Source organism: Peromyscus eremicus, chromosome 3, assembly GCF_949786415.1.
Source record: "Peromyscus eremicus chromosome 3, PerEre_H2_v1, whole genome shotgun sequence".
Taxonomy (NCBI): Eukaryota; Metazoa; Chordata; class Mammalia; order Rodentia; family Cricetidae; genus Peromyscus; species Peromyscus eremicus.
The window spans coordinates 51,905,324-51,929,405 of record NC_081418.1 but is presented as its reverse complement, the minus strand read 5'-3'; the positions used below and the strand labels follow the sequence as shown (position 1 = coordinate 51,929,405).

Here is a 24,082-nt window from a genome sequence, read left to right as displayed (position 1 = left end):
ATATTGCCACAATATTTCACATGTGTAAAGGATAGATGGGTAAAGGACTAGTCATGGATGACTTTTTCCCTTATGACAGAGGGGTAAGAATGCTAGAAGTCACTGTCTCCAGGATCACTGTCACAAGAAAGAAGTATCTCAAACCTCAGCAACATGTGCCCAAACAGGAAGTCAGGGTGTGAGCATCAGAATCACTGCATCAGCTACAGTGGATGTTATGGCAGCACTGATATACAGAATGCAGACTAGGAGAATAGGATGGAGTCTTAGACAGTGGTGCTGTGGCCAGGTCACTAAAGAGACCATCCTGTAAGGACTGTATCAGCTGCTGCCACTAGATATGCTTTTTCTGCCAAGGAAATTTTTACTCAGAAACACACAAAATTAGATTTACCTGTATAATGGTAACTCTATATTGAGTGTCTTTGTTTGGGGTCATTTGTTTGTTTAATCTGAGACAATCAGCTCAGACTAGCATAGAGCTGGCTCCCTGGTCCAGGATGGTCATGATCTCATGGCCCTAGTACCTTTGCCCGTCAAGTGCTAATTCTGTTATATACCACTATGGCTAACTGACTAGTTTTACTTATTCTAATGTCTATTACTTTCTTTTGAGAAAAACGAAACAAAACATAACACAGTGGCTTCATGCTTGTTCCTCATGTGCCCCTCACTGGCCTCAGGTTTTTTATTATATTTGTTCCAGGTCAACCTTCTACTACCTGATCACACCCCACTATCAACAAAATTGGCTGATTTCCTTTATAGTCCACGGATTGAGTTGTCATTGCTAAAATGCTAACACATATAAAGATACATCCACACAACTCCTAAATCTTAATATTATAAGACCCATTCAACACACTTGCCAGGCAACAAAAATAGAGAGTGAAAAGTGACACAATAAAAGATATGAGAGTGTAGAGTGGCACTTCCAGAAATTTGATAACAATTTGGAGGAAACTACAGCCAGACAGACACAGAGGAAGCAAGATGACAAGGCACAACTGAGAAAAGGTACCAAGTGACATGGCTAAACATAGATAAGAATTATGGGTTAACTTAAGTGTAAGAGCTGGTCAGTAATAAGCCTGAGCTAATGGCAGAGCAGTTATAATTAATACAAGCATCTGTGTGTTTACATGGGATGAAGCAGCTGCTGGACAAGGGTGGGAGAGATTCATCCTGAACTCAGGGCCAGACACACACACACACACACACACACACACACACACACACACACACAAGCAAAAATTGTCAGCATCCTTCCTCACCACATTCCCCAGATATGGACAAAATACCCAGTTGTGAAAAGAGGCCAAAGCACATTCACATATAGCAGAATGAAAACTGCTTTTGGCCTTGAGAGGCATGCTTGATGTAAATGTGGTTTTCATCACAAAAGGATGAGCTCACAGTATGCAAAGCAGAGCCCTAGTCCCATCACTCACCTCAAGTGTGTGTTCAGAGCATGTTGTTGCCATGGCAAGATGTAACCTCCACGGATATGAAGATTGATGTGTTCAAGAGGGGCTGGCAAGAGCTTCCACTCTCCTGTTGAATTAATGTCTGCACCCTGTGGCAGGAGAAGAGATGATGAGGGACAGAATGCACACCTCCCTGGACAGTCAGCAGGTCCTGAACAATCCGGTCACCACCATTCAACATAGGTCATTATCACACTTTGTTCCCCTCTGCTGTGTTAAAGCTTGCTGTGTTTAAAGCTTTAAGACGCTGTTAGAATCCCTGACCTTACGGAGAGTGGAGCTATGGGAAGAGTTACAGCACATAGCAGATGAGGTCTTCCTGTGGATCCAAGCACTCTCACTGCACACACTGTTTCTAATTTGGGGGTGGGGGTGACACTGGGCAATGTTGCCACTCTTTCTTAGTTCCTGAAACATTTCCCCCAAGGACAATACTAGATCTCTCTTTCACCAAGAAACCACAGATTCTCCATCTCTCCTCACTTATTCTCATACACCTGCTAGGTAACTAACACTTCTGACTCCTGTTTCATAGAAAACGCCCAAGGAAATAGTACTGTTTAAATATCCTTAACAGGATATACCCAACTCTATGTTCTCTCAACACTTTCATCTAGTCTCTTGTGGGTGGGGTGCAGTGTGACCTGACATGTGTCTCAAACCTTCCTACACTGTCTCAGCTACAGCAGTGCTGACATCTCCCTGACATTGGTTCTATTCATATCTTGTGAATTATATTTCCTTCTTGTGACTAGGCTGTCCTATGCTTTTGGATAGAAAGTGGCAGTGTTGGTGTCTGTTCCCTAGAGGCCACTAACAGCTCCATTACCTTATCCCACAATGACCGTGAGACACTGCAATTGTCCTCTGCTAGGTATCTGAGCACTGTTGCTTTAGAGGTAAGGAGTACTCATGTAGTTTGCGTCTGGCCGTGCTCCAATACAACAGAAAATAAGAAGTGTAAAATTATGTGACACACGGTTTAGCTATCCCTGCCTGCCCCCCTCAAAAAAAAGAAGAAAAGAAAAATATTGAGTATCTGTAGCTCGTTAATAATAGCTAAGACAGTATTTTCTCAGCAATTCCAACCAGCTAATCTTTGTTTTAAGTAAACATCATTTTAATTTTTTTTTCTTTTTCTGTGAACAGCTTGCTCAACTAACTTTTGCCTTTGCAGGTGATTTCAGCTACCACCCCTTTATCTGAAACTACCTTCTATTTAAAAGCCACAAATACAATTAGCCAATCCAGGAAACTCTTTTTTATTTGCCATCATACTTCACTTTTAAAATGTAGTACCTATAGTCATTTACTTATGTGACAGTACTTCAGAAACACAAACCTTAAGTACTGATTACATGCTCAGCTTCATCAGGCTGTAATTCCTACACGTACTGCTCAACAAAAAGCATTTTACTGGGTAAGGTCAGCACTATAACAGGCTAGTAAGATGCCTAGGGTGCAAATTTTAAGGTGGTCTATGCTTTCAAGGCCATGTAAAGGCAGGGCGAGCCTTACAGTACAGGTCTTCTTAAATTGTGTGTCCTGGCCTTCCCCCTACTTAACCCTAGTTCAGGCCCTCTATTAGAAACTCCCAACATACCAGAAGGTCTCCCTTAACAAGGAGAATAACAACGTGAAATTCAGGCAACACGAGGATCGCTTATGCTGACTGTTGTCTACTCAGAAGGCACTAGAGCATTCCCACCCTGAAGTCAGAACTAGCCAACAACAAACCATGGGGGGGAGTGTCTAGTCCTTCCAAGTCAAGGAAGAGGAGGAAATGCACTCTGCTAATCTTCACACAGCTTTCACCCACTCTCACAGCAATCCCCTGGGACTGTCCCCCAAGGGACTGACACAGGCTCTGACTTCTTCTGTCTGACACTTCCTTCTCCTTTTCTTAGAGGACAGCAAACCTCTAATACCATGTTCTTTCAGCTGGACCCTTAGCCTGCACTGGCCAGCAATACGTCATAGAGAGTTTCTTGTTGGTTTCTCATCGGTAAATACATGTGAACAACTCAGACAGCCAAGTCCTGTGACATAGGTCTTTGTGTGTTTCAAATACTTATATATGTCTCATAGCTATTAACCTTGGGCAATGATATAGAGAAATTATCCTTAGGTTTACAAACTACAGAGACTGACTTGGAAATTTTAACTATCTACCTACCTATCTATCTATCTATCTATCTATCTATCTATCTATCTATCTATCTACATATATATATACCTATCTATCTATCTATCTATCTATCTATCTGTCTGTCTGTCTATCCACTTAGAGAGAGGTGTGTGTGCCTGTGTGTGTGTGTGTGTGTGTGTGTGTGTGTGTGTGTGTGTGTGTGTGTATCAGAGCATAACTCATGGGAGTTTCTTCCCTCCTGCCACCTAGTGGGATGATCTAGGAATCAAACTCCAGACACATGGCCTCTATGCTCACATACCTACATGTTGGCCCATGTCTCCAGCGTTGTCTGCTTTTAATAAAATGCAAAGAGAAAAAGATCTCCAAGAATAAGAACTTTATAAACAAAAATGAAACCTACAGCATGATTTCAAGAGTTTACTGGTGTCTCACTACTGGAACGATATTAGGACAAAGCTACAGACTCAAACAGAAAGACTCCCACCAAGCATGACACCAAGGAGATACTCTGCCTGTCACTGCAGAACACTTGCCTGGAGGGTGACTGGTCATGGTCAGAAGTTAGAAATGAGGCCACAAAATGTAAAGTGGCCACTCAAGACCACAAAAGGTGATTTCCAGAAGTAGCATGAAACTTAATATCTATCATATGCGGACACTCTGTATGCTACCGCTTTCTGGATTGTACAAATATAAAGAAAAACTCACCGTGTAGTAGTCATACCAGTGGGCTTTAGGGAAATAGGCACTGACATTTCTGGTATTCTGCAATAAAATACAAAGAAAGTGTGAGCAGTGGACTCTGCTATCTAGGACACAGTGACCAGCATGCATTGGTGAGGAGTTAATAATAAAACTAACAGAATTAGACAAAATTATTATTTCATCTCCCTTATGGTACCAATGATGAAGATCCTACTTTTTCAGCAACAGAAATTAGCCTACCCCAAATACATGCTTTCACAAAGCTCCTTGGATAACAAGACCTCAGAGAAAACAAACACCACTGTATTATAGATATATTCATCCCCTCCCCTAGGAACATATAGGCAATGTTGACTATAGAGCAGAAGAAAATTGTGTAGCCTCAAAAAGATGCAAGATGCAAGGGGTGTTAATTATCTGTTCATTTTATCAAAAGCCACATTATACACAGAGTAAATAAATTACTTGTTTTCTCTAGCTTCAAGACCATGTATAGAAGGAAGGGGAAAACTAGCTGGTTTCAAAACATGACATGAAGGGAGGGGAAAAATTGTGAAATTACATTATAACCTCAAAAATAAGAGAAGTAATTAAAGGACAAAAGAAATAAAAAAATACATATTGCTATAAGTAGTTCTCCAGTTAATTTTAGTTAAGAATAACTGAAAATAAGGAATCTTTACACTTCCTGCACTTGATCCTGCAGGCCTTACCTTAGCTCACAGAGAAATAATTACATCCTTAAATACATAACAAGGTTATTCCTTGAAATGTTAGGCTGACATTAAAGGTCAAAAGGCAGAATACCTAAGGCATGGAATGTGGCTCAGAAGGACCAAAGGAGACAGGGGTATAGGAAACTATCTATCTCATAATCCCTCTCACACCAGCCTCTGCATCACCCCAGTCATCCAGCCCTACAGTAGAATCCTGAATCCCTCCTGTCACCATACTCACAGGCTCCAGCACAGGGCTGACCAGGAAGGCTGGACCCAGCAGGAACTGTCTGTCTATATTCCATGTCTCCCGGTCTGACAGAAACCTGGAAAAGAAAATAAAGGTGCCAATCTGACCCCAGTGGGACCTCAGAACAAGGCTTCGAAGAAGTCCCCAATTCAGACCTGAGTCAGAAATCCAGCTACAACTTCATAACTTCTTTATATTTCACAAGACTGATAAAAATCATATAGACCCCATTTCCTACGTGCTGTATTATTAAAACTTCAGAAATGCGTTATCTGCCACAATGCATCTTCTATTTCCTCACTGTGGCACATTATAAAGTAATAATATGCTGGTCCTTGTCATCTGTCCCTGGAATGCCCTCCTTAGTTACAGGAAGATGTTCTGGTCAGGGTTCAAATAACAAAATCCCTATACCAAATAGGGAAGTCTTTGTAGGGCCTTCAAAGAAAGAAATGGTGCTATGCTGGGAGCTTTCATTACATAACTTCAGTAAGTACCTTATATCGAACATAAGTGTTATGTATTTCACTGTACTAGAAGGAGTAATAGAGATATTCTCTGGAGAGCTCATACAAAACGGACTTATCACTTCAATGTGGAAAAATTGTTGGGGTCCATTTCCACACTACATGATAAATAAACTGGCCATTGCTCAACAGGACTCCAACTTGATACTCACTCATGGAGTAGAGGCCGCACAACTGTGCTGCCCTCCATGTGGGCCTTGTACATCAAGGTGTAGAGATACGGCAACAGGGTGTATCTGGTCTCTAGCACACTTCTGGAAATATTCTCAAAGGTTTCATCCCAGGACACAGGGTCTTGTCTCTAAAGTAACAGAAGAAAAGTGTTCAAAGTCCTCCAGAGACAACTAAAGAATTCAAGAAGGTCATTAAAGGCCTATTGAACTGTATATCACACATCTAACATACCATAAGCCTTATAAAATGGTGACTAGGAATCCTAGAGGATTCTTAATGGACTGATAAAAATCAGTAAAATTCTACCAGGAAAAAAATTGATAAGACATTCTTCATGAGATATGATGGAAAATAGTCCCTAAGCAAAAAGACATCAAAGTAATATTAAAGACTATAGTTTACAGGAAAAGGATTAATGATTTGATGGTGTCCCTGGGAACACAGGCAGCAGGATTGAACTCAGAAACTGAGGTAGCATTTTCAGTTACATAATACATGTGAGGAAGCTGACATCCTACCCTCGTCCCAATGGTGTTGTGATTCCTGGAGAAGGGGTAAAATGCGCCCAGCTGCATCCAGCGCACACACATCTCATACTCAGCATCTTGAAAGAACCCACAGATGTCTGACCCGGTCTGAAACAACAACAAACAAAGTGAGCTCTGGGAGCTTTCTGAGAGATGAGGCCACCTTCCTAGGGAGGAGGAGCATGCAAGGACACTTACATAGGAGATGCCAAAGAGACTGAACTCCATCATGCCTGCAAGGAGAGATGCAGCAGGGTCAGGACAGGCACTCATTCTCTGCCTGCTCCTCCCTCTTCACCAAGGACCCTACTCCCCTCTCCACCCACAGCCAGCAGAGGCCCCTGGGCACAACCCACACACCAATAATGGATTTCCCCAGCTGGTCCCAGGCAGCTGTGTTGTCTCCCAGCCAGTGTCCTGCCCAGCGTCCAGAAGAGGGGAATGTGGAGCGGGTGATGACGACCCCTCTCTCTCCTGTCACCTCCTGCACAGCTCTGGTGGGGAAACAGGAAGTTATACTGAAGAAGGGCAGTGAGAAGAAGGTAGTAGAATTTCTCTTCTTAACCCTTTTATGATGGCAAATGTTTGCTCCATCTTTGGAGGGAATTTGGGAATCTGATCTGGGAGTGTTCTGCTGGCTGACAGGGATAATGGAAGGGGACACCTTTTCCATGCCTTTTCATCATTTTTTTTTAAATCATCATGTGATGAATGTCACCAAAAGGTAAACCTGTAATACAGGTTCTTGATTATTTATCCAGTACTTAGTTTTCTGTATTTGAGGAAGACGAATAGCAATTCCTTTCTAAAGTTTCCCAGGAGGTAATTAGTATTACACATTGGGCACAGAACATGGTGTTATTCAATAAAAGAACCATTGACTGTCTTATTAAAGTGACCAAAACAATTAAGAAACAAATAACAATAGAATAGCAGACATCTAAAAAGATCATCCAGTTGTGAGATAAAGGAGGGGTCTTTCAGTCCTCCTCATCCTGTTTGTCTCTTCTATCTAACGCTCCTTCTAACTACGGCACTTTCCACATATGTAATGACCTGGTGTCCCCAGATGAGTGGGTCCTCACCAGGGCTGTTTCCCACTATAATCACAGTGTGTGGCCACATGCTCATAGAATGTTTGCTTAATAAACATAAATATCTATGAAGTTATAGTTAGATTACTTTCTAGCCCTTCCTATGGAAAATGAACAACAAATTCATGAAAATAAACCCATCATTGACTGTCTCTACAGGTGCCGTCAACTTGAGAAAGGAGAGGGTCACTCACTCATAGGTGGGTCTGGTCTGGGACCACCCATACAGGCTGTGCACATCATAGTGCCGTAATGGGGTGCCATCTGGAAGAATCTGCTCACTCTCCATGCACAGTGTCTTGCTGCTCAAGCCCCTGTCCCTGGCTTCCAAATCTGAGGGAAATAATGAAACGTCAGTGAAGATCACCCTTGACTCTTAATTCTTCACCTCTTTTTAGAAGACATTAAGACTAACAACCTCTGCCCGGGAAACACTCCCCTTCCCAGGAGCGTAAGAGCAATAGGCTTCTCTGAGTAGCAAGGTGACTGAAGGCATTTTTAGCATTAAATTCACTAAATAAAATGGAGATGTGGAGAGAATATAGGTTGTCAAGTCTTCACCATGGAGCAGGTCCTAATATAAGCTTCCTTAAAAGATTTACTTTTATTTATTTGTGTGTGAGTGTGTGTGTGTGTGTGTGTGTGTGTGTGTGTGTGTGTTTGAAAGAGAGAGAGGTTGCCTGCAGAGACCATAATAACCAGAATAAGGCATCCAACACTCTGGAGTTGGAGTTACCAGTGGTTTTGAGGCCCCTGACATGGGTCCTCTGTTAGGACAGTATTCACTCTTAACTGCTGAATCATCCTTCCAGTTCCATAAGCTTTTCATACACAAGTTATTTCTATTTCATATCTTTCTTATCATATTTCTGTAAGTGGATAGTGTTGTCTGTCTCTTATACTTTTGGAAACTTAGATTTAGTAATGTCTCTGGAAGGTCTCACAACTCAAAAAAGGCTTGTATATGGAGCTAAGCTATAAATGTGCATAACTCCAAAGTCCACCAGCTCCGTGAAAAGGGGAAGTGACTTCATTGTACATATTGGTGGAAAAAGAAATTCTACAAGTTATCATACCACAGAGACATTAGCACAGCTGAGTGATTTCTGGACAAATTCAAGAAATTTTCTAACATCTCCAGTTGGATAATATGACATGCTTTTGTCTCATGCCCTATTAATCCAAAATAATGGTGATGAGGTGTCCTTGTTGGTCAGGGTCACCCCAGGATACTGAGCTCATGTTCTTCCTTCCAGCCACTGTGCAACAAGTGAAAAGATCCCAAGTTCCTTACAAGGCATATAGGGTGGGCGGTTCAGAGTAGAATCACTGCAGCCGGAAGGAACTGCCCCATTCACAAAGCTGGAAGGTTCATTCATATCCTATAAATAGCGAAATTATGGATAATTTTTAATGATACTTACATTCTGTCAATTCAAGAACAAAAAAGTAGTTACACATTCAATATCTAACATCTCTGTAGATGCTGCCCAGAGAGGATCATGAACCATTGGGGAAGCACAGGCCAGAAAGAACAATTAACCTCAACATGACTGACTAGATGATTTAATTCCCCTCCCCTTATGACAAACAATGCTTTAAGGAATTCCCACTAATCATTGTGGAAGTTTTACACCAGGAACTTCAGACAGGTTCCTGGGCACTAGGTTGAGGACAATTCTAAGTTTGATTGGATGATTGGCACTTTGCTATGTCTGAAATCTTTTCCTGGAAATTATTATCACCTTACCCAATGTCATGGATCCACATGCTAAAAACAACACAAACACATACAAGCACACCCATACACATGTATACACAGACACATCCATACACACTTACAATCCACAGGCCATCAAACTTCAAGCTCTTCCCTGGTTCCTGTGGGTTCGTGTAGAGTTCTTGAATCTCCTTCTTCCACCATGTGGCAGTTGAATCACGGAAAAAGTCTGGGAAGGCCACATAAGCTCGGTATTGCTGTCAAAGCAACATACAATCCATTTATTGGAAATGAATATATTTTGCAGGAAGCAGTCATTTTATAAGAACTTAATGAATTCTTATAACTCCACAATTGTACATAGTGATGATCTGAATAGAGCCTATATGATATAACATTCTTGACTTATTAGGAAAAAAATTAAGAGTAAAGATTAAAAATCACAAATAATATACCTTCCCAGCATTTGGAAACCATCTACATTGTATGGAATGGACTGGTCAAGGGGATCCTGGGATTTGTGTGGTTAAAACCTAAATTTAAAACTTCTATGTTTGTGTCCCAAATGATGACTTACCTGATCAGTTCTTGAATCTAACAGGATTTCTATATCTCAGCTGTACCTTGTGAACCATGTGTAGGCCAGCTTCATCATCAGCTCAACCATCACACATGTGTGGCACACTAGGGCTATCTTACACTTCACAAAAGCACCCACTGATACTGGAATTCCAGTTCCTCAACTTTGATCATTGTTAAGGAAGAGTTAAAGGTCTAGCAAATACTGACATTCAAGGGCGGCTGCCTTCCAACCATGTCAACACTGCTTAAAGGTATATCAGAAAAACTCATTTAAAAAAATTAACAGGCTGCCTCAGTGCACTGGATAAACATCTCAGCAAGAAAAAGGCCTGATGCTTCTTTTGCCAGTTATGTCAATGAATTTATTCATCCAAGCAACAGATGCAAATGAAAATGAGAAAAAAAATTAGGGCTGAAACCTAGGCTACTTGGTTCCATTAAATGGAAGAGTCTGTTCATAGAAGAAAGCAAATTAATAATAAGAGACCTCAACTAAAAGGAAAAGGAAAGTCAAGAGGCCCAATGAAGGATGGAAGGGTGGTGCCGGATTAATGTGTGGATATGGAACAGCCTATGTGTAAACATAAATACACATGGAGAAAAAAAGATATCATAACTGAGGACAAAGCTGGAACCTGTTAGAGCTAGCATCCATTGGGAGTTCATAGCCCTTATGAACTGACAGCTTTGCATTTGAAATTGCCATTGTGACATGGAGAACTGTGGACAGGAAACCTGAGCACACTGTGTCTTAAATCTCATCGTGAATAATGCAATATCACAACTTGAAGTAAAACATTGCAACACAAAAAATAATGGGTCTCAGACTAACAAGAGGACCATTGCTCTTAAGTGATTCTTTCTCACATGTCTCTGTCCTAAGCATAGACACATCGAGTCTCCTAGACATGACTGCCTCTTCCTGGCAACCCTGACTACATTGAGCATACATGTAGGGCCTTTTACCTCCACTTGACTGTCCCAGTCTAGAGAGGGATCCACCACAATATCAGGGTAATCAGGCCAGACCTATGGAGAGAAAAGATTTAACAGCAATGTCCTGAACGATTGCTCATACAAGTAAGTTCTTAAGAAAATATAAGCAATGGGTCTAGGACTAGTAGTTGTCAGGCAGGGTTGCTCTGACAGAGAATGGATTCCAAAAAAGCTCTTAAGCATATCAGCAGGTATTAACTGAAAATAAAAGAAAATAAAAGAAAAAGAAAGAAAGAGAGAGAGAAAACCACAACTTTAGAAGCCACACATAACAGGCACAAAATCAAGAGTTCTGAAGAGCACTAACAGTGGCTCTGCCCAGGGTGAGTCCTGCTGGATCAACACAAAGCTCATACCTTTCCCCACACAATGTCTCCATTATTGGGATATCTGATGAAGACATTGTTCTCCACACCCCGGGTGAAGGCAGGATAGGGCTGTGTCTCATTGCCGGAAATGGCTGGGTCCTGCGATCAGAGCACAAGGCAGGTGAAAGTTCAGACTGAAGACTACAAAGAAGCGGGGTGGAAAAGGGAAGTCCCCAGTTGTAATTTCACTGTAGGGTTTCCTGACTCCCAGAAATACACTTATACTAATTACACCTTTATTTCTCTCCGAAAACAGGAGAGGACAGACACTCTAAGGTGATCTCCACCAAGCCCATCCATTGTCTCAAGCACAGCCTACACAGTCACACAAACTAACCAGAATGAGGATGACCCGCATCCCATTGTCCTTCATGCGATTGATCAGGGCTGGAAACCCAGAGAATTTGGGGCTGAGGGTGAAGTCCAGCTGTCTCTCCATGTAGTCGATGTCTGAGTACTGCACGTCCTGTGGATGGTATAAGAAAGTGTGGCTGCTGGTTGGAAAGTTCAGATTCTAGCAGTTACCACAGCCTGTGTCTGGCAATTTCAACTACTAGGTAAGCCATATTGTAGCTTTCAATCTTTGGGTATTCACTGATTTTTAAATATTTCACTCAAAAACAGGAAAAAATGTATTTCAACATCAACAAAAAATGTATGATGAGTAACAATGCCAACCTGCAAAGACTGTTGTAAAAAATTAATTAATTAATTAATTAATTAATTAATTAAAATACTATAAGAAAAAGTGCTTTGACTTTCTCTATGAGTATATCCTGAGATCAGTGATGTGTGTTCATTGAAAATAATGTCAAATATTCACTGTGTATATAATACAATCATAGGTCCACTATAAAAGAATCAAAAGAAAAACTGTCCTCACTGTAGAGGACCGAGTGTTGGAGATAATCAAATGCAGAGCTCTCAATGAGATGTTCTATTACAACAGTGGTTCTCAACGTTCTTGATGCTGAGAAACTTTAATACAGTTCCTCATGATGTGGTAAGCCCCATTCATAAAATTATTTTTGTTGCTACTTCATAACTGTGATTTTGTTACTCTCATTTATAATGTAAATATCTGTGTTTTCCAATGGTCTTAGGTGACCCCTTGAAAGGGCTGTTGGACTCACCCCAAAAAAGTCACAACCCACAAGTTGAGAACCACTGTTACAGGAAGTGATTTGCACTAAGGCAACACAGAACAATATATACAAGACAAAAACCAAAGGGTCACAAAATGATTTATGATTATTGGACCTCTGCTTTTGAAGTGAATGTGCTGATTCTGTATGTGATCCACTACAAACTCAATACAGGAGTCCAGCACGGAGCCAGTGAGAAGCTCAGGGAGCACTACGGTATGCCAGGCCCAAGAAAGCAATCCTCATATGGGCTGGGTTCACTGAATGAGGGTTAAGTTTCTTTAATTAAGCAAAGCTAGTATTGGAGTTGTGTTTTATTATCATGTCAGTAAGGACAATGTATATAATATCTTGAAGTCATTCAAGAAACAGAGGAAAGCCTAGTACAGGAGACAGCATCCAGGAACTAACGAGTCTTAGCTCCTCTTTGTTACTCTAAGCCACCACTATTGTGACGGCAGTGGTCTCCCCTGAATCACTGGGGATAGTCTAGGCTCAGTGTGACATGACATGAGAAAACGCAGTGTGTCATTTTAAAACCACACTTAAATCTGACAAACAAGTCCCCAACAGACATACGTACATAGGGGATCTGCTTAGCCACCATCTCATCATACAAGTTGGCGATCTCGGTATCATTCTCATATCCATAGCGACACAGCTGGAATCCCAGGGACCAGTAAGGTACCATCACAGGCCGACCTATCAACTGGAAAACAGGAAGAAAGTGTTAGAATGTTAGAGGAGAAGCTGGATGGAAACTGGATATGAAGTCAGAATATTTTACCCAATTTAGAACCAAATTCAAACCCAGAGAGGAAGTGGAGGGGTGTATGGAGCTCCTGGGACACACTACAGAAAACCTACAGCTTCTCAGAGCACACTTTACAGGAGTTCTGGAAAACCTGCTTTTATTCAGATTCCTAGATGTATAATTTAGATACTAAAAACACACAAGCAAAAGGGAAAGAGCTAATTTAGAATACAGTCTCTAGGTCTTGCTCAGTGTATGACCTTGGGCAGCTATGTGACATTTCTGTGCTTGTTTCTTTACCTGTCAATCAAAACTAAGAGTAGGGGCAATCTCATGTTGGTTTCACTGAGTGACTTAGTATGTGTGACGCCCTCTCACATGCGTTAAGTAACACACGCAGTAGATATTTCATACATGTTATTTGATGTTGTCACCAACAAAGTTATTGTGATCATGACTCCCACCTTCACCACAAGTACAGTCATTGTCTCTATCACCACATTGTAACCACTGTGACAGTGTCATAATGTAATATTTACCATCGTAATTCCCATTGCCATCACAGACACAATCATCATTACCAACACCACTACTACCAAAACATCATCATATCTACCACCACCATCACTAACATGAACCTCATTCTCTCAGCTCCCAGCATTAACTCCATTACAACCACTTTCATGATCACCTCGTGTCCTATCATCCTTTGTATCATTATCACAGTCACCATCCTCACAATCATTTTCACCAATAATACTACCACTACATTCAATACCACCATCCCTTACCACATCATCAAAATCATTACTACCATAGCTCCACCACCACACTAGCCTACCACTAGTTACCACAAATAATCTAATATACTGCAATAAGTGGAGAAAACATAATTTTAATAGTTATAGGAATAAATTCTCTCTCCTATATTCCATATTATAAATTCCCCTGAGAAAGACCCTAAAATTTATGTATCATATGACAGTTACATTATATGACAATCATGTATAGCAGGATTGGAAACATTACGTGTGTATGAACACACACACACACACACAACACACATATTTCAAAAATGCTTTCCTTCCTACCTCTGTGTATTGCTGAGTGACAAGCTCTGGAGTTGGGCCCAAGAACACATAGAAGTCTAAAATGCCCCCTGTGGTCCTGTATGTGAGGGCAGGCAGGGGCTGGAATGTCACATCTGAAAACACAAGAAAATGTCAACATGATGAAATCCTTCCTGTTGAGAATTTTAACCCTGGAATCCCCATCTTCTTATTCTTCAATTGTAATACACTGACAGCAGATATTCTGGAGTAGGTGCATATAGAATTGAAGAAGTTAAATGAAAGCTCTCACTAGCTGCATTGCAAATAAAAGTTGGGTAAATTATATATAATTAAAATATACATAAAGGGTCAATGACAGGGAAAATCATACCATAAAGACTATAATTTTGTCTATAATGACAGATAAGTCAAATATATTCTAAAGCAATTCAAGAATTATTGGCATACAATAAGAGGACAGAGGTTTGTCCTACCCATGGCATTGCTGTTCATCAGGAGGACTCCATGGGCATTGCCATCCTCCTCTAGACCCATGTAGTAAGGGTGGACACCATAGGAATTCTTCTTGTACTGAAAGGCATAGAAAAAGGGAGGTTAGGAGATTGTGTGCATGGGAAGGAAACTCAACAGAAACTTGATTGCTATGTTGAGTCAATCTTCTTCTGGCAAGAACATCAGGGGAACTTAAAAAGATGTCCATCCTCCTAGCAATAGAAAGTGACAAGCATGTGGAGTCTGGAAAAAAACATCACAAGGCACACAATGTGGATGGAGGAGACAGAACACAGACCCAAACACCTTGTCCTTACCCCCGGGGGCTGGTCCCTGGAAAACATGCCCCACGTGTGCCAGTTCAAGTCTATCTGGAAGGTTGTGTGCTCAGTTTCCCCAAAGCCATAGATGTATGTGGAGGGCAGGCGGGTGGAGATGCGGATGAACATGTCATTGAAGGTGAAGCCCAGGAGCTGAGAGTCCCAGCTGCAGAAAGAGAAGGGATATTTACAAAAGAAAATCAGCTCCCTAGTAGTTTCCAGCAGCTGCCTCTGTGAGGACAACAGAGCCCTACATTTTCCCACACCATCTGCACCTGAGTCTCTCTCAAACAAAACAAGCAAGTCTCGTTCACTGAAATAACCACAGTCAGCCCTGCTAAAGGCCTGTGTCACAAGTAATTCTTCTCCTAACTGTATCACTGCTTCCCTTTAGTGTTGTCCACAGTCACATGTCCAATAATGTTTATCACCTTACCAGTCCAGACTCACTGTGTCTTCTGCTCTTGACCCTTGTTGCTCCACTTCCTACAGCTATCCAGGGCTGTAATATGAGCACCTCACACCACCTCACACTTCTGCTCACATGCCTGCTCACTTTTCCTGACAGCATCCGAGGACCCTTCAGGGCTGTTCCCATTCTAATTCCCACCTAACACCCCTGCTTTGTCTCCCACATTCATATGAGCAGTTACCTCAGAGTAAAGTCTCTATTGAAACTGATAAATATCCTCCAACTTATGACTTACATCATTCTATCACAAATGTTCCTTTACCTAGAACTCCATTCAGGACTTCTCCTAATCTCAGTTCCATTTCAAACATGACCTAATTCTCAGAGACACAAACTCAGATCGTGGTGTCTAAGTAGGCAAATAATCTGATTTCTCTAGCATAGCAGTTGTTGCTATATCAAATTCCTCTTCATAGTATAATTTAAACTTTATTTAGTGGAAGATATAGCACATCTGTCTATGACCACAGTACCAGAAGATAACTTAATATAAATACTTGTTCAAGTATTTACATTTCCCACATACCTGTAACTGCCTTAGTAATCCCTCCCAGGGTATTAAAGATTTCCTCTAAGAACAGAAAGCATTTCCTCTTGTGTGGTGTTTATGTGAGATATCACCCATAATCCCAGATATTTGAAAACTTTGTCTCCATTTGGGCACTATTTGGGGACTATTGGGAAGAGTAGCCTTGGTGAAGGAAGTATTTCACTGGGGACAGGCTTTGGAATTCAAAGGCTCACACCATTTCCAGTTTGCTTTCTGTTTCTTGTTTGCAGATCAAAAGGTGAGCTCTCAGCTGTTCCTGCTGCCCTGTATGCTGCCTGCATCCACTTCACCATCATGGACTCCAAACCTCTGAAGCCATAAACTCAAATAAACTCTTCTATACGTTTTCTTGGTTGGGGCTTTTTATCACAGCCATAAAAGGTAACTAATGCATTATGGATTTGAACGAGATCAGTCTGATGCTTTGAGCCAGGATGTTGTCAATTAGTATGGATGGACCGGGTGAGGAATGTTTAGAAAAGCAGGAACTCCAAGTCAGACCGGGACCCACTTACATTACAGTGCCTGTACTCTTCCTGCGAATTTCAATCCCAAATGGATTCTCCTTGATGAGGACATCATAGAGACGGCCTTCAGGGGTGCTGGATGGAGCAGTGGGGATGTTCAGAGGCACTGGGACTTCATATCGACTGTGATTGGCATCATAGATCTAGGCCAGAGGAGAACATTTTATATAAAGAAAAAAATATAGCATATACATTATGATGTTTTCTTAGCATGCTGACAGTGCTCATAATTAACAATAATGTGCAATTAATAATATAATTGCATAACTTATAATTCAAAATAACTCGTGAAGATATTTAATTTCCACCTTACAAAATATTAGAGGATTGAAACACCAGATCCTAACTGTACTGAATTGTTCAATCATAATATGTAAATATGTCAAAACATGACATCAATAATGTAAATATTCACAGGTAGCTATCATTTCAAAGAGTGCTTTGGAATAGAATTGTTCTCTACAGACAAGTACTTCAGCATACTCTTAGCATGTTTCACAGAGTCTATAAGCTGTATGTTTTGTCTTGCTTTTACCTCACAATACAGGACTTAACCAACATACCAGAGAACAAGGTTCTATTAAATAACTTGATCTGTGTCATACCTCAATATTATGGGCTGTAGAATCTTCACCTATTTCAACACTGCTATTAACATGAAAATTTAATTCTGAAATTGGTTTGGTACTTATAAACATATGATATATTGTTTTGTGTGTGGATGTATGAGTATAAGGAGACCTGAAACCACTGAAATTGGCAGGAAAAAACTAAATTTCTCTAATTAAAAACATATCTTCTGAAGATGAAATACAGCTGGATAATTAAGGATCCAAATACTACTGTGGATACAACAGTAATTAGTAGGAATAGGAAATGAATAAGCCAAGGTTAGTGTCATAAAATGCTTAGGAATTCATGGGAAACAAGAAAGAAGAATTCAGCACTCCTGGAGGATGTGAGCTAACACAAATTCTGCAGAAGGGCGTTGATATTACTGGAAAGGAACAGTGAGATGGTTTCATGGAAGAAATACAGGCTGAATCTTAAAAGTAAAACAGCAATAAACCAACACAAAACTGAGAGCAGGTGATTCTGGTAAAGGAACAACAAACACGAAGTCCCAGAGTTTTAAAGTGGCCTCCGAAATATATGAGTATGATGGAGAGCACTACTGCATAGCTAATGGGTAGTGAGTGTGAGTTGAGGCTACACACCCAATCAACTCCATTCTGGTGAGGACACACACACAAAACAACACATGAGAAGATGGAGAACTCAAGTCCAGAATGAGCCCAGATTCTAAGGGTAGTCTAGGCAAAGCCACTCTGCCTTGATCACTGCCTTGTACTATTCCAATAGCATTTGAGTACTCACTATATAGCATCTTATGTGTGGGATTCCAATACCACTACCATGGAAGACAAACCCTTGTTTTGGAGCAGCACACAGTCTAATAATCAAACAAACAAGAGGATAGCTAGTCCATCCCTAGTCCCTTTGGTTAATTAAACCAAGGAAGGAAAACAAATCACTTTCATGAGGATTTCAAAGTTGTCTCCTATTATTTTATTCAAAATCATACTCCTCCTCTTATACGGTCAATCACAAATCTGCTCCATTTCCTAATCTCCATTATCATTACCAACCATACAGGCACATTTGCAAACTATGAACATGGCAGTCATTCCTTAGGCATATCCCTCTTGTAGTTGATATGAATGACCAAGATGATCTCAAGGTCTCAATCATATCCCCTGTTGCCCATCTCCCTTCTTATCTCTACACCAAACTCATCTATAACTGTCCAACCTTCCTAGTAGCCTCCTCTGCTCCCTCTTCATGTTTCATTCTCCCAAATATCTCTTTAGACACAGTGATTCTCTCAAATTTGAAATTAGGAGAGATTTCACTATTCTACCATTCATCTAACTGCTCTCTTCATTAGAATGTTGTTTTGGACTATTTACTAAACAAATAAAAAATTTTATAATGTTGTAACACAAGGTTGTACAGAGTAATGGAACTGAAAAGGCCCTGTCCACACCTGATCTCACACACACTGTGTTTACCTTGAACTGCAGCATTTCATTCTTGTGGTAGATGACTCGGAGCTGCAGTTGATTCACGGGTGTAGAGGGGAAGGCATTGCTATAAGGAGAAGGCTTCAAGGAGATGTCGGCTGTGGCCTCATTCGGGTGATTCTGAACATTGCTGACTGAGTACAGCTCATTGGCAAAGTAGCAGTAAGGGACCCCAGAAGAGCTGGATTCCTAAAAAGAACGTCAATATCCTAGATCAGCAGGGATCCATAGTTATCACATAGATAATCTATTTACATGGAGAAAGCCATTACTTCAATCACTCATGTCTATAACAATTAAAGTAAGCATTACTCTAAATTCCTCAACTTCAAACAACACAGTAAACACCCCATTTTCTGCACTCTACTCCTCAATCCAAATCAGGCTCATCTGGAGCCTTTTCTTTTAGTGGATTTTAATAAATCCAAGGGTACAGGGCTATGCTAAAGACATTGTAGGTTGTATTTCAAGGGTTCCAGTTTCCAGGAACATCCTCGGCATGCTTACCTCCCAGATGCAGCCACGGGCAGTGCATTTAGCCTCAGTTGCACCATCCTCATCTGGGTAGCAGTCTATCTTCTCCTGGTCCATCATGATGTTCCACTCGACTGTGTATGCTTCTCCCAGCACGAGATGGATATCTGTGATGGTGGCCACCTGAAGGAATGCAAATTCATCCTCACGACAAACATCTTGGCAGACTTGAACCTTGCTTTTTTGGAAATTAAGTATAAATGTCATTCTTAGTCTATCCTTATGCTGTGCTTTAATGATTTAAAGAGCACACTACAGTTTGCAAGGGTACAGCTGTACAGATGAGGTAAGAGATAGTAGCAAAAGGGAAATGTCAGTACTCTCTCAAAACCTTCTATATTACACTGTAGAAAGAGATCGACCATGAAAAACCTGCTGTGTTCACACTTCATTTTCATTCCTTCCCTGGACCACTTGACCCCTAATTAATTTTGTCAGAAAGGCTTTCTCCTCCTATTCCCAAATAAGCTATTTTTCTCATTCATCACCTCTTCATATCATGACCCCTTTGGTGTTGAAAGCCTAGAGAATAGGGCAGTATGAGTAATGTGGTTCGGGCTGTAGCAGTTTTTTTCTGGAATCTCACACAAGTTTTCTCAATTATTTTGGCCTAAGATTTATCAACCAAGTATAAGACTGGGGAGTAGAAAATGTCATTATATAAACTTTCATTTCCAGCATCCCAGTCTCATCATGTCCCAAGGCCAGAAACCCAGATTTGAAGTTACATATACTGCATTTGTTTTAACTGCAGCATTTCATTCTAATTTTTTTCTGTTCTTTTATATTTGAAGTTTCTTACACAGCACCTGCATGACTAATGCATTTATTATCTGGAGCATACTGTCACTTTCTAGAGATGATCATCCCTTTCTCAGTGTCCTTCCAGTAGCCAGTACCCTGTCCTTCCTGTCTTGCCAATCCCCACCCTCCACTCCAGCCTCCAATAAGGCCTTGATTCAAGGATCATTGTCAGGACCTTAAAGAATTAAATATGACTTTCTTAATAGGGTGCCTGAAACCCTCTCAAGTCTGACAAGTTTTCTCTGGCCCCAAACACTCTGCTTCCAAATGTGAATGAGACCTTAGCTAGGCATGGAATTAAAGACTGATAGTGGAAGACTTCTAAAACCTTTGATTGGCCTGTCAAGAATAGCTCAACTTGGAAAGCATCACCAAGACAAATGCTTTCTGGGAAAACAAGGCCCTTTCTGTACACATTACCAGCTCTTTTATTAGTATGAAACATGCTCTCCTCTTTTGGTATTTCAGGTTCTAATAACAGATTCTTCCAATTAATATCTGAAAATGACTGTAGCATATTGATGGCCAGAAAAGCAAATTTGAGTTCACTTGCTATGTCAGGGTTTCTTTCCTGCCAGAAGGGCCTGGCACTTCAGCTTTATCTCTGCCTTCCTCTTTTTCCAACTCTCTTTTCTTCGCTTATTTTTTTCCTTTTTCATCTCTCCTAGACTAAGGTCATTGTCACTAGATCTAAGTAGCCACTTCCAGTCATTAGACAAGACAGATCTGAGTTCTGACAAAGTTCAACCTCTGGAACAATTCCAGCAAGTTTCAACTTTGAACTTTTAATTGCAGAAGAAAAAAAAAACTCCAATCTGTTTTCCATCTCAGACTGCTTGTCATATAAAGCTGATGAATCCCCGCCTTACTTTATGTGCATGAGTGTTTTGCTTGCATGCATGATTGTGCATTATGTGTGCGGCCACAGAAGCCAGAAGTGGCATTGGATTCCCTGGTACTGGAGTTACACATTTGTGCACCAACATGTATATGTTGAGAATCCAACCTGGGGCCTCTAGAAGAGCATCCAGTGCTATTAACTGCTGAGCCATCACACCATCTCCATGAAACTCTGTCTTTCAAGGTCCTGTTCTATCCATGCCTTCTCCAAAAAGCTGACCTCAACTACCACATTAAGCCTTGAATATTAAGTAAGTCCAATGCAAATATTTTACAAATGTTGATTCAGACTCCTTAGTTCTTTCATATATTTTTCATGTGTGTGAACTGTATCTCCTACCACCCTGATTCAAACAATAAAGAGTTCTTTGGTGATATATTAACTATCTTATTTTCTACCAAGAACAAAGCTTGTTTTCACATCTGCATTTTCCAGCTGCCTTACACTTTGCCATACACACAACCAACCACCTAATACTTTATTTATAACTTCATAATGTATGTTTCTTCTGTACATAATGTGATGATAAATGTCAAGTATCATCAATATGCCATCGATTCGAAGTCTTAGTTGACTCATTTTCCTAATTTGAAAGATCCTGAAAACAGTGCTGATTGAACAGCTCCAATTTCATGAGGATCCTCAGCAGAAGTCAAGAGAACTGACTTGGAAAGGATTCCTCACAGTGCTGAGGAACAGAGAAATGGAAATGAAGTCATACACAAAGGTTGGATCTCATTACATCCACCAGAACAGCACTTTCTAATCACCATCTGAGTTAGTTAGTAGCACCATCGACTTTTGCATAAAATATTTCCTGCAAATGTATATGTTAGAGAACATGTACTATTCTCAATAGAGCTTAACAAAAGGAAAGAACCAGTAAATAGATAAAAGCGCTTTAAAGTTTATATTCATAGGATCTCTATCTCTACCTTCACCTCCAAGCACAAGCCATCAGCTCTCAGATCCTGTCCCCACACCCTGTTATAGAAAAGCAAACACTGAGAGTGAAGAAACCAGAGTCATGGTGCCTCAGACTATCTCCACATCTCTACTTTGCTCCTCCATACTCTGACATCCCCATCAGGTCTCAGATGTGCTCTGGTCCTTCAACAGCCCATGTAATCCTAGCAAGAAGTGATATCAAGAAACCATGGAGGTTTATGAAAGTTTGCCTCACAAAGTGAATTCTTACCTTCAGGTTTGAATTATAAGTGATTTGAGGAGACATCTGACTAAGGACACCATTCTGTTTCACTCTAACGTTGAAAATTGCCTCTGTCCCAAGGATTTTAATTTCCTGGAATGTCAAGTTATTGGGATCCTTGTAGTTTGGACTTGAAATGGTCACATTCAAATGGTTCTGAAACACATCAAGCATAATTATGAATAAATTATAAACACTTAGAGTCCCAGCTCCTCAAACATCCATCCTAGACTACACCCCCAACCTTCTCTAAAGGCCTCTCAATTTCCTCTTCTAATGTATGCTAATGGAGTACAAATTTGTTTTATAATGCCAATGGAGAGAGATGAGGAAACAGATATTTTAGAGAATTATCTTTTACAACACTAGCTGGTTTTCTTTTTACTATTGACTCTTTTTGATAAATATAGCTGATGTAATTATTATGAATTAAGTCATAAGTGTATTCACCCATGTAAATGGTGATATTTAAATAAATACAGTTACATGAATATAGAACACATACAGTCATCTTCAGACAAAATCCCACACAATATTTATACAAATATGCACTCACTTGGGTGACAGAAAATTCACTGAATAGGTAAATGTTCTTGGCCACAGTATCTGAAAGAAGAAAGAGATGTCAAACTGGTCTGGCAACCACAGAAGATGTGTTTCACCTTCCACTCCTTAAAACTGGCTCCTCTTTCTTTTCATGACTGAAGACACTTCACTAGATCTGTGTACCACAACTTCTTTATTCATTAATCTGTCAGATACTTTGGCTGCTTATGGATCTTTACTAGTACAGATAATGCCACAGTGAATATGAGAGAGACAGTATCTTTATGGCATACAGTTTTATTTCTTTTGGATGGTACATACCCAAACATGGGACTTCTGTGCTATGTAGTTCTATTTTCAACATGTGAAGGTGTGTCTACACTGTTCTCCACAATGACTACACAAATTTATTTTATGATTTCTTGCCTATGCTTTTGGTATCACATTTAAAATTACAATACCATGCCCAGTATCAAAGAAGCTTCGCCTATATTTCCTCCTAAGAAGTCTCTGTCCTCTGAGGTGCCCATTACCAAAGAAGCTTCTCATATATTTCCTCCTAAGTGGTTGCTGTTAAGTCTCTTGTCCACTTTTTCATAATAGCTAAGATGGGGAAACAACAACCATATCTATTAGCAGATGAATGAATGAAAGAATTACAGTGGATGAATACAATGGAGTATTCTTTAATATTAAAGAAGAGGGAAGCCCTGCATTGTTAGAGCAGAGATGAATCTGAATCAAATTCCACTAGGAGAAGTAGGTGAGACAGCAAAGAGAAGCAATGTATGGTCTCTGTTTATACAGGAGATAAATGGTTGCACTCAGAGGAAGGGACAGGAGTTTTCAGAATCAGGCAGAAGGGTAAATGTGAAAATTCTGTTCAAGGACTATGAACTATGATAAGAACAAGTTCTGGAGAGCCAATGCTGCCATTAGTGGTGATGGAAGCATCAGGTTATATTATGGTAACCACTGCACAGTGCCTCTATTTGTGTAGAGTTTACATGGCCACACACTTGGCTTCTCTTTAGTACCGTAACTGTGAAAGGATCCTTTGCAGTTCCCCCAAGGCAGTCATCTTATGGGAATCTGTTTCCCAAGTTAAAGTTGTGAGAATGGTTGGTGCAGTGGAGTTAAGGAAAAGAAAGAAACAAAAAAAGAAAGAAAATATACTAATGTTAGATGCACATAATCAGGAATGTGTGCACTTGCTACCTCCTTGACATGGGTGTGTCTTTCATATTTTCAACAGTTTTCCCCTAGGGACTCAGGGGGAAGGTATGTACAATGAAGGTGAATTACAGGAACAGTGTTGAAAATGTGTCCTTCAGGTGTCTTTTAGCAATGAAGTGAGAGCCTGTTAGACATT

General features: G+C 40.4%; 1 protein-coding gene across 2 annotated transcripts in view; it reads right to left on the bottom strand.

Moving 5' to 3' along the window:
- Nucleotides 1-24,082, bottom strand: part of Mgam (maltase-glucoamylase) — a 142,134-nt gene that overhangs the window by 82,685 nt on the left and 35,367 nt on the right. Inside the window, exons 22-43 of one of the 2 annotated variants that reach the window (XM_059256576.1) lie at nucleotides 22,721-22,770; nucleotides 22,153-22,320; nucleotides 19,223-19,372; nucleotides 18,704-18,904; nucleotides 16,620-16,774; nucleotides 15,080-15,248; nucleotides 14,744-14,840; nucleotides 14,289-14,401; nucleotides 13,027-13,152; nucleotides 11,636-11,764; nucleotides 11,287-11,397; nucleotides 10,901-10,963; nucleotides 9,475-9,609; nucleotides 8,927-9,014; nucleotides 7,827-7,965; nucleotides 6,899-7,032; nucleotides 6,737-6,771; nucleotides 6,530-6,646; nucleotides 5,990-6,138; nucleotides 5,302-5,386; nucleotides 4,348-4,404; nucleotides 1,452-1,576 (exon numbers count right to left, since the gene is read on the bottom strand). In XM_059256576.1, the coding sequence (XP_059112559.1) occupies nucleotides 1,452-1,576; nucleotides 4,348-4,404; nucleotides 5,302-5,386; nucleotides 5,990-6,138; nucleotides 6,530-6,646; nucleotides 6,737-6,771; nucleotides 6,899-7,032; nucleotides 7,827-7,965; nucleotides 8,927-9,014; nucleotides 9,475-9,609; nucleotides 10,901-10,963; nucleotides 11,287-11,397; nucleotides 11,636-11,764; nucleotides 13,027-13,152; nucleotides 14,289-14,401; nucleotides 14,744-14,840; nucleotides 15,080-15,248; nucleotides 16,620-16,774; nucleotides 18,704-18,904; nucleotides 19,223-19,372; nucleotides 22,153-22,320; nucleotides 22,721-22,770 (2,596 nt within the window). The remainder of the gene's footprint in view (nucleotides 1-1,451; nucleotides 1,577-4,347; nucleotides 4,405-5,301; nucleotides 5,387-5,989; nucleotides 6,139-6,529; nucleotides 6,647-6,736; nucleotides 6,772-6,898; nucleotides 7,033-7,826; nucleotides 7,966-8,926; nucleotides 9,015-9,474; nucleotides 9,610-10,900; nucleotides 10,964-11,286; nucleotides 11,398-11,635; nucleotides 11,765-13,026; nucleotides 13,153-14,288; nucleotides 14,402-14,743; nucleotides 14,841-15,079; nucleotides 15,249-16,619; nucleotides 16,775-18,703; nucleotides 18,905-19,222; nucleotides 19,373-22,152; nucleotides 22,321-22,720; nucleotides 22,771-24,082) is intronic. The other variant, XM_059256577.1, reaches the window with a different exon arrangement.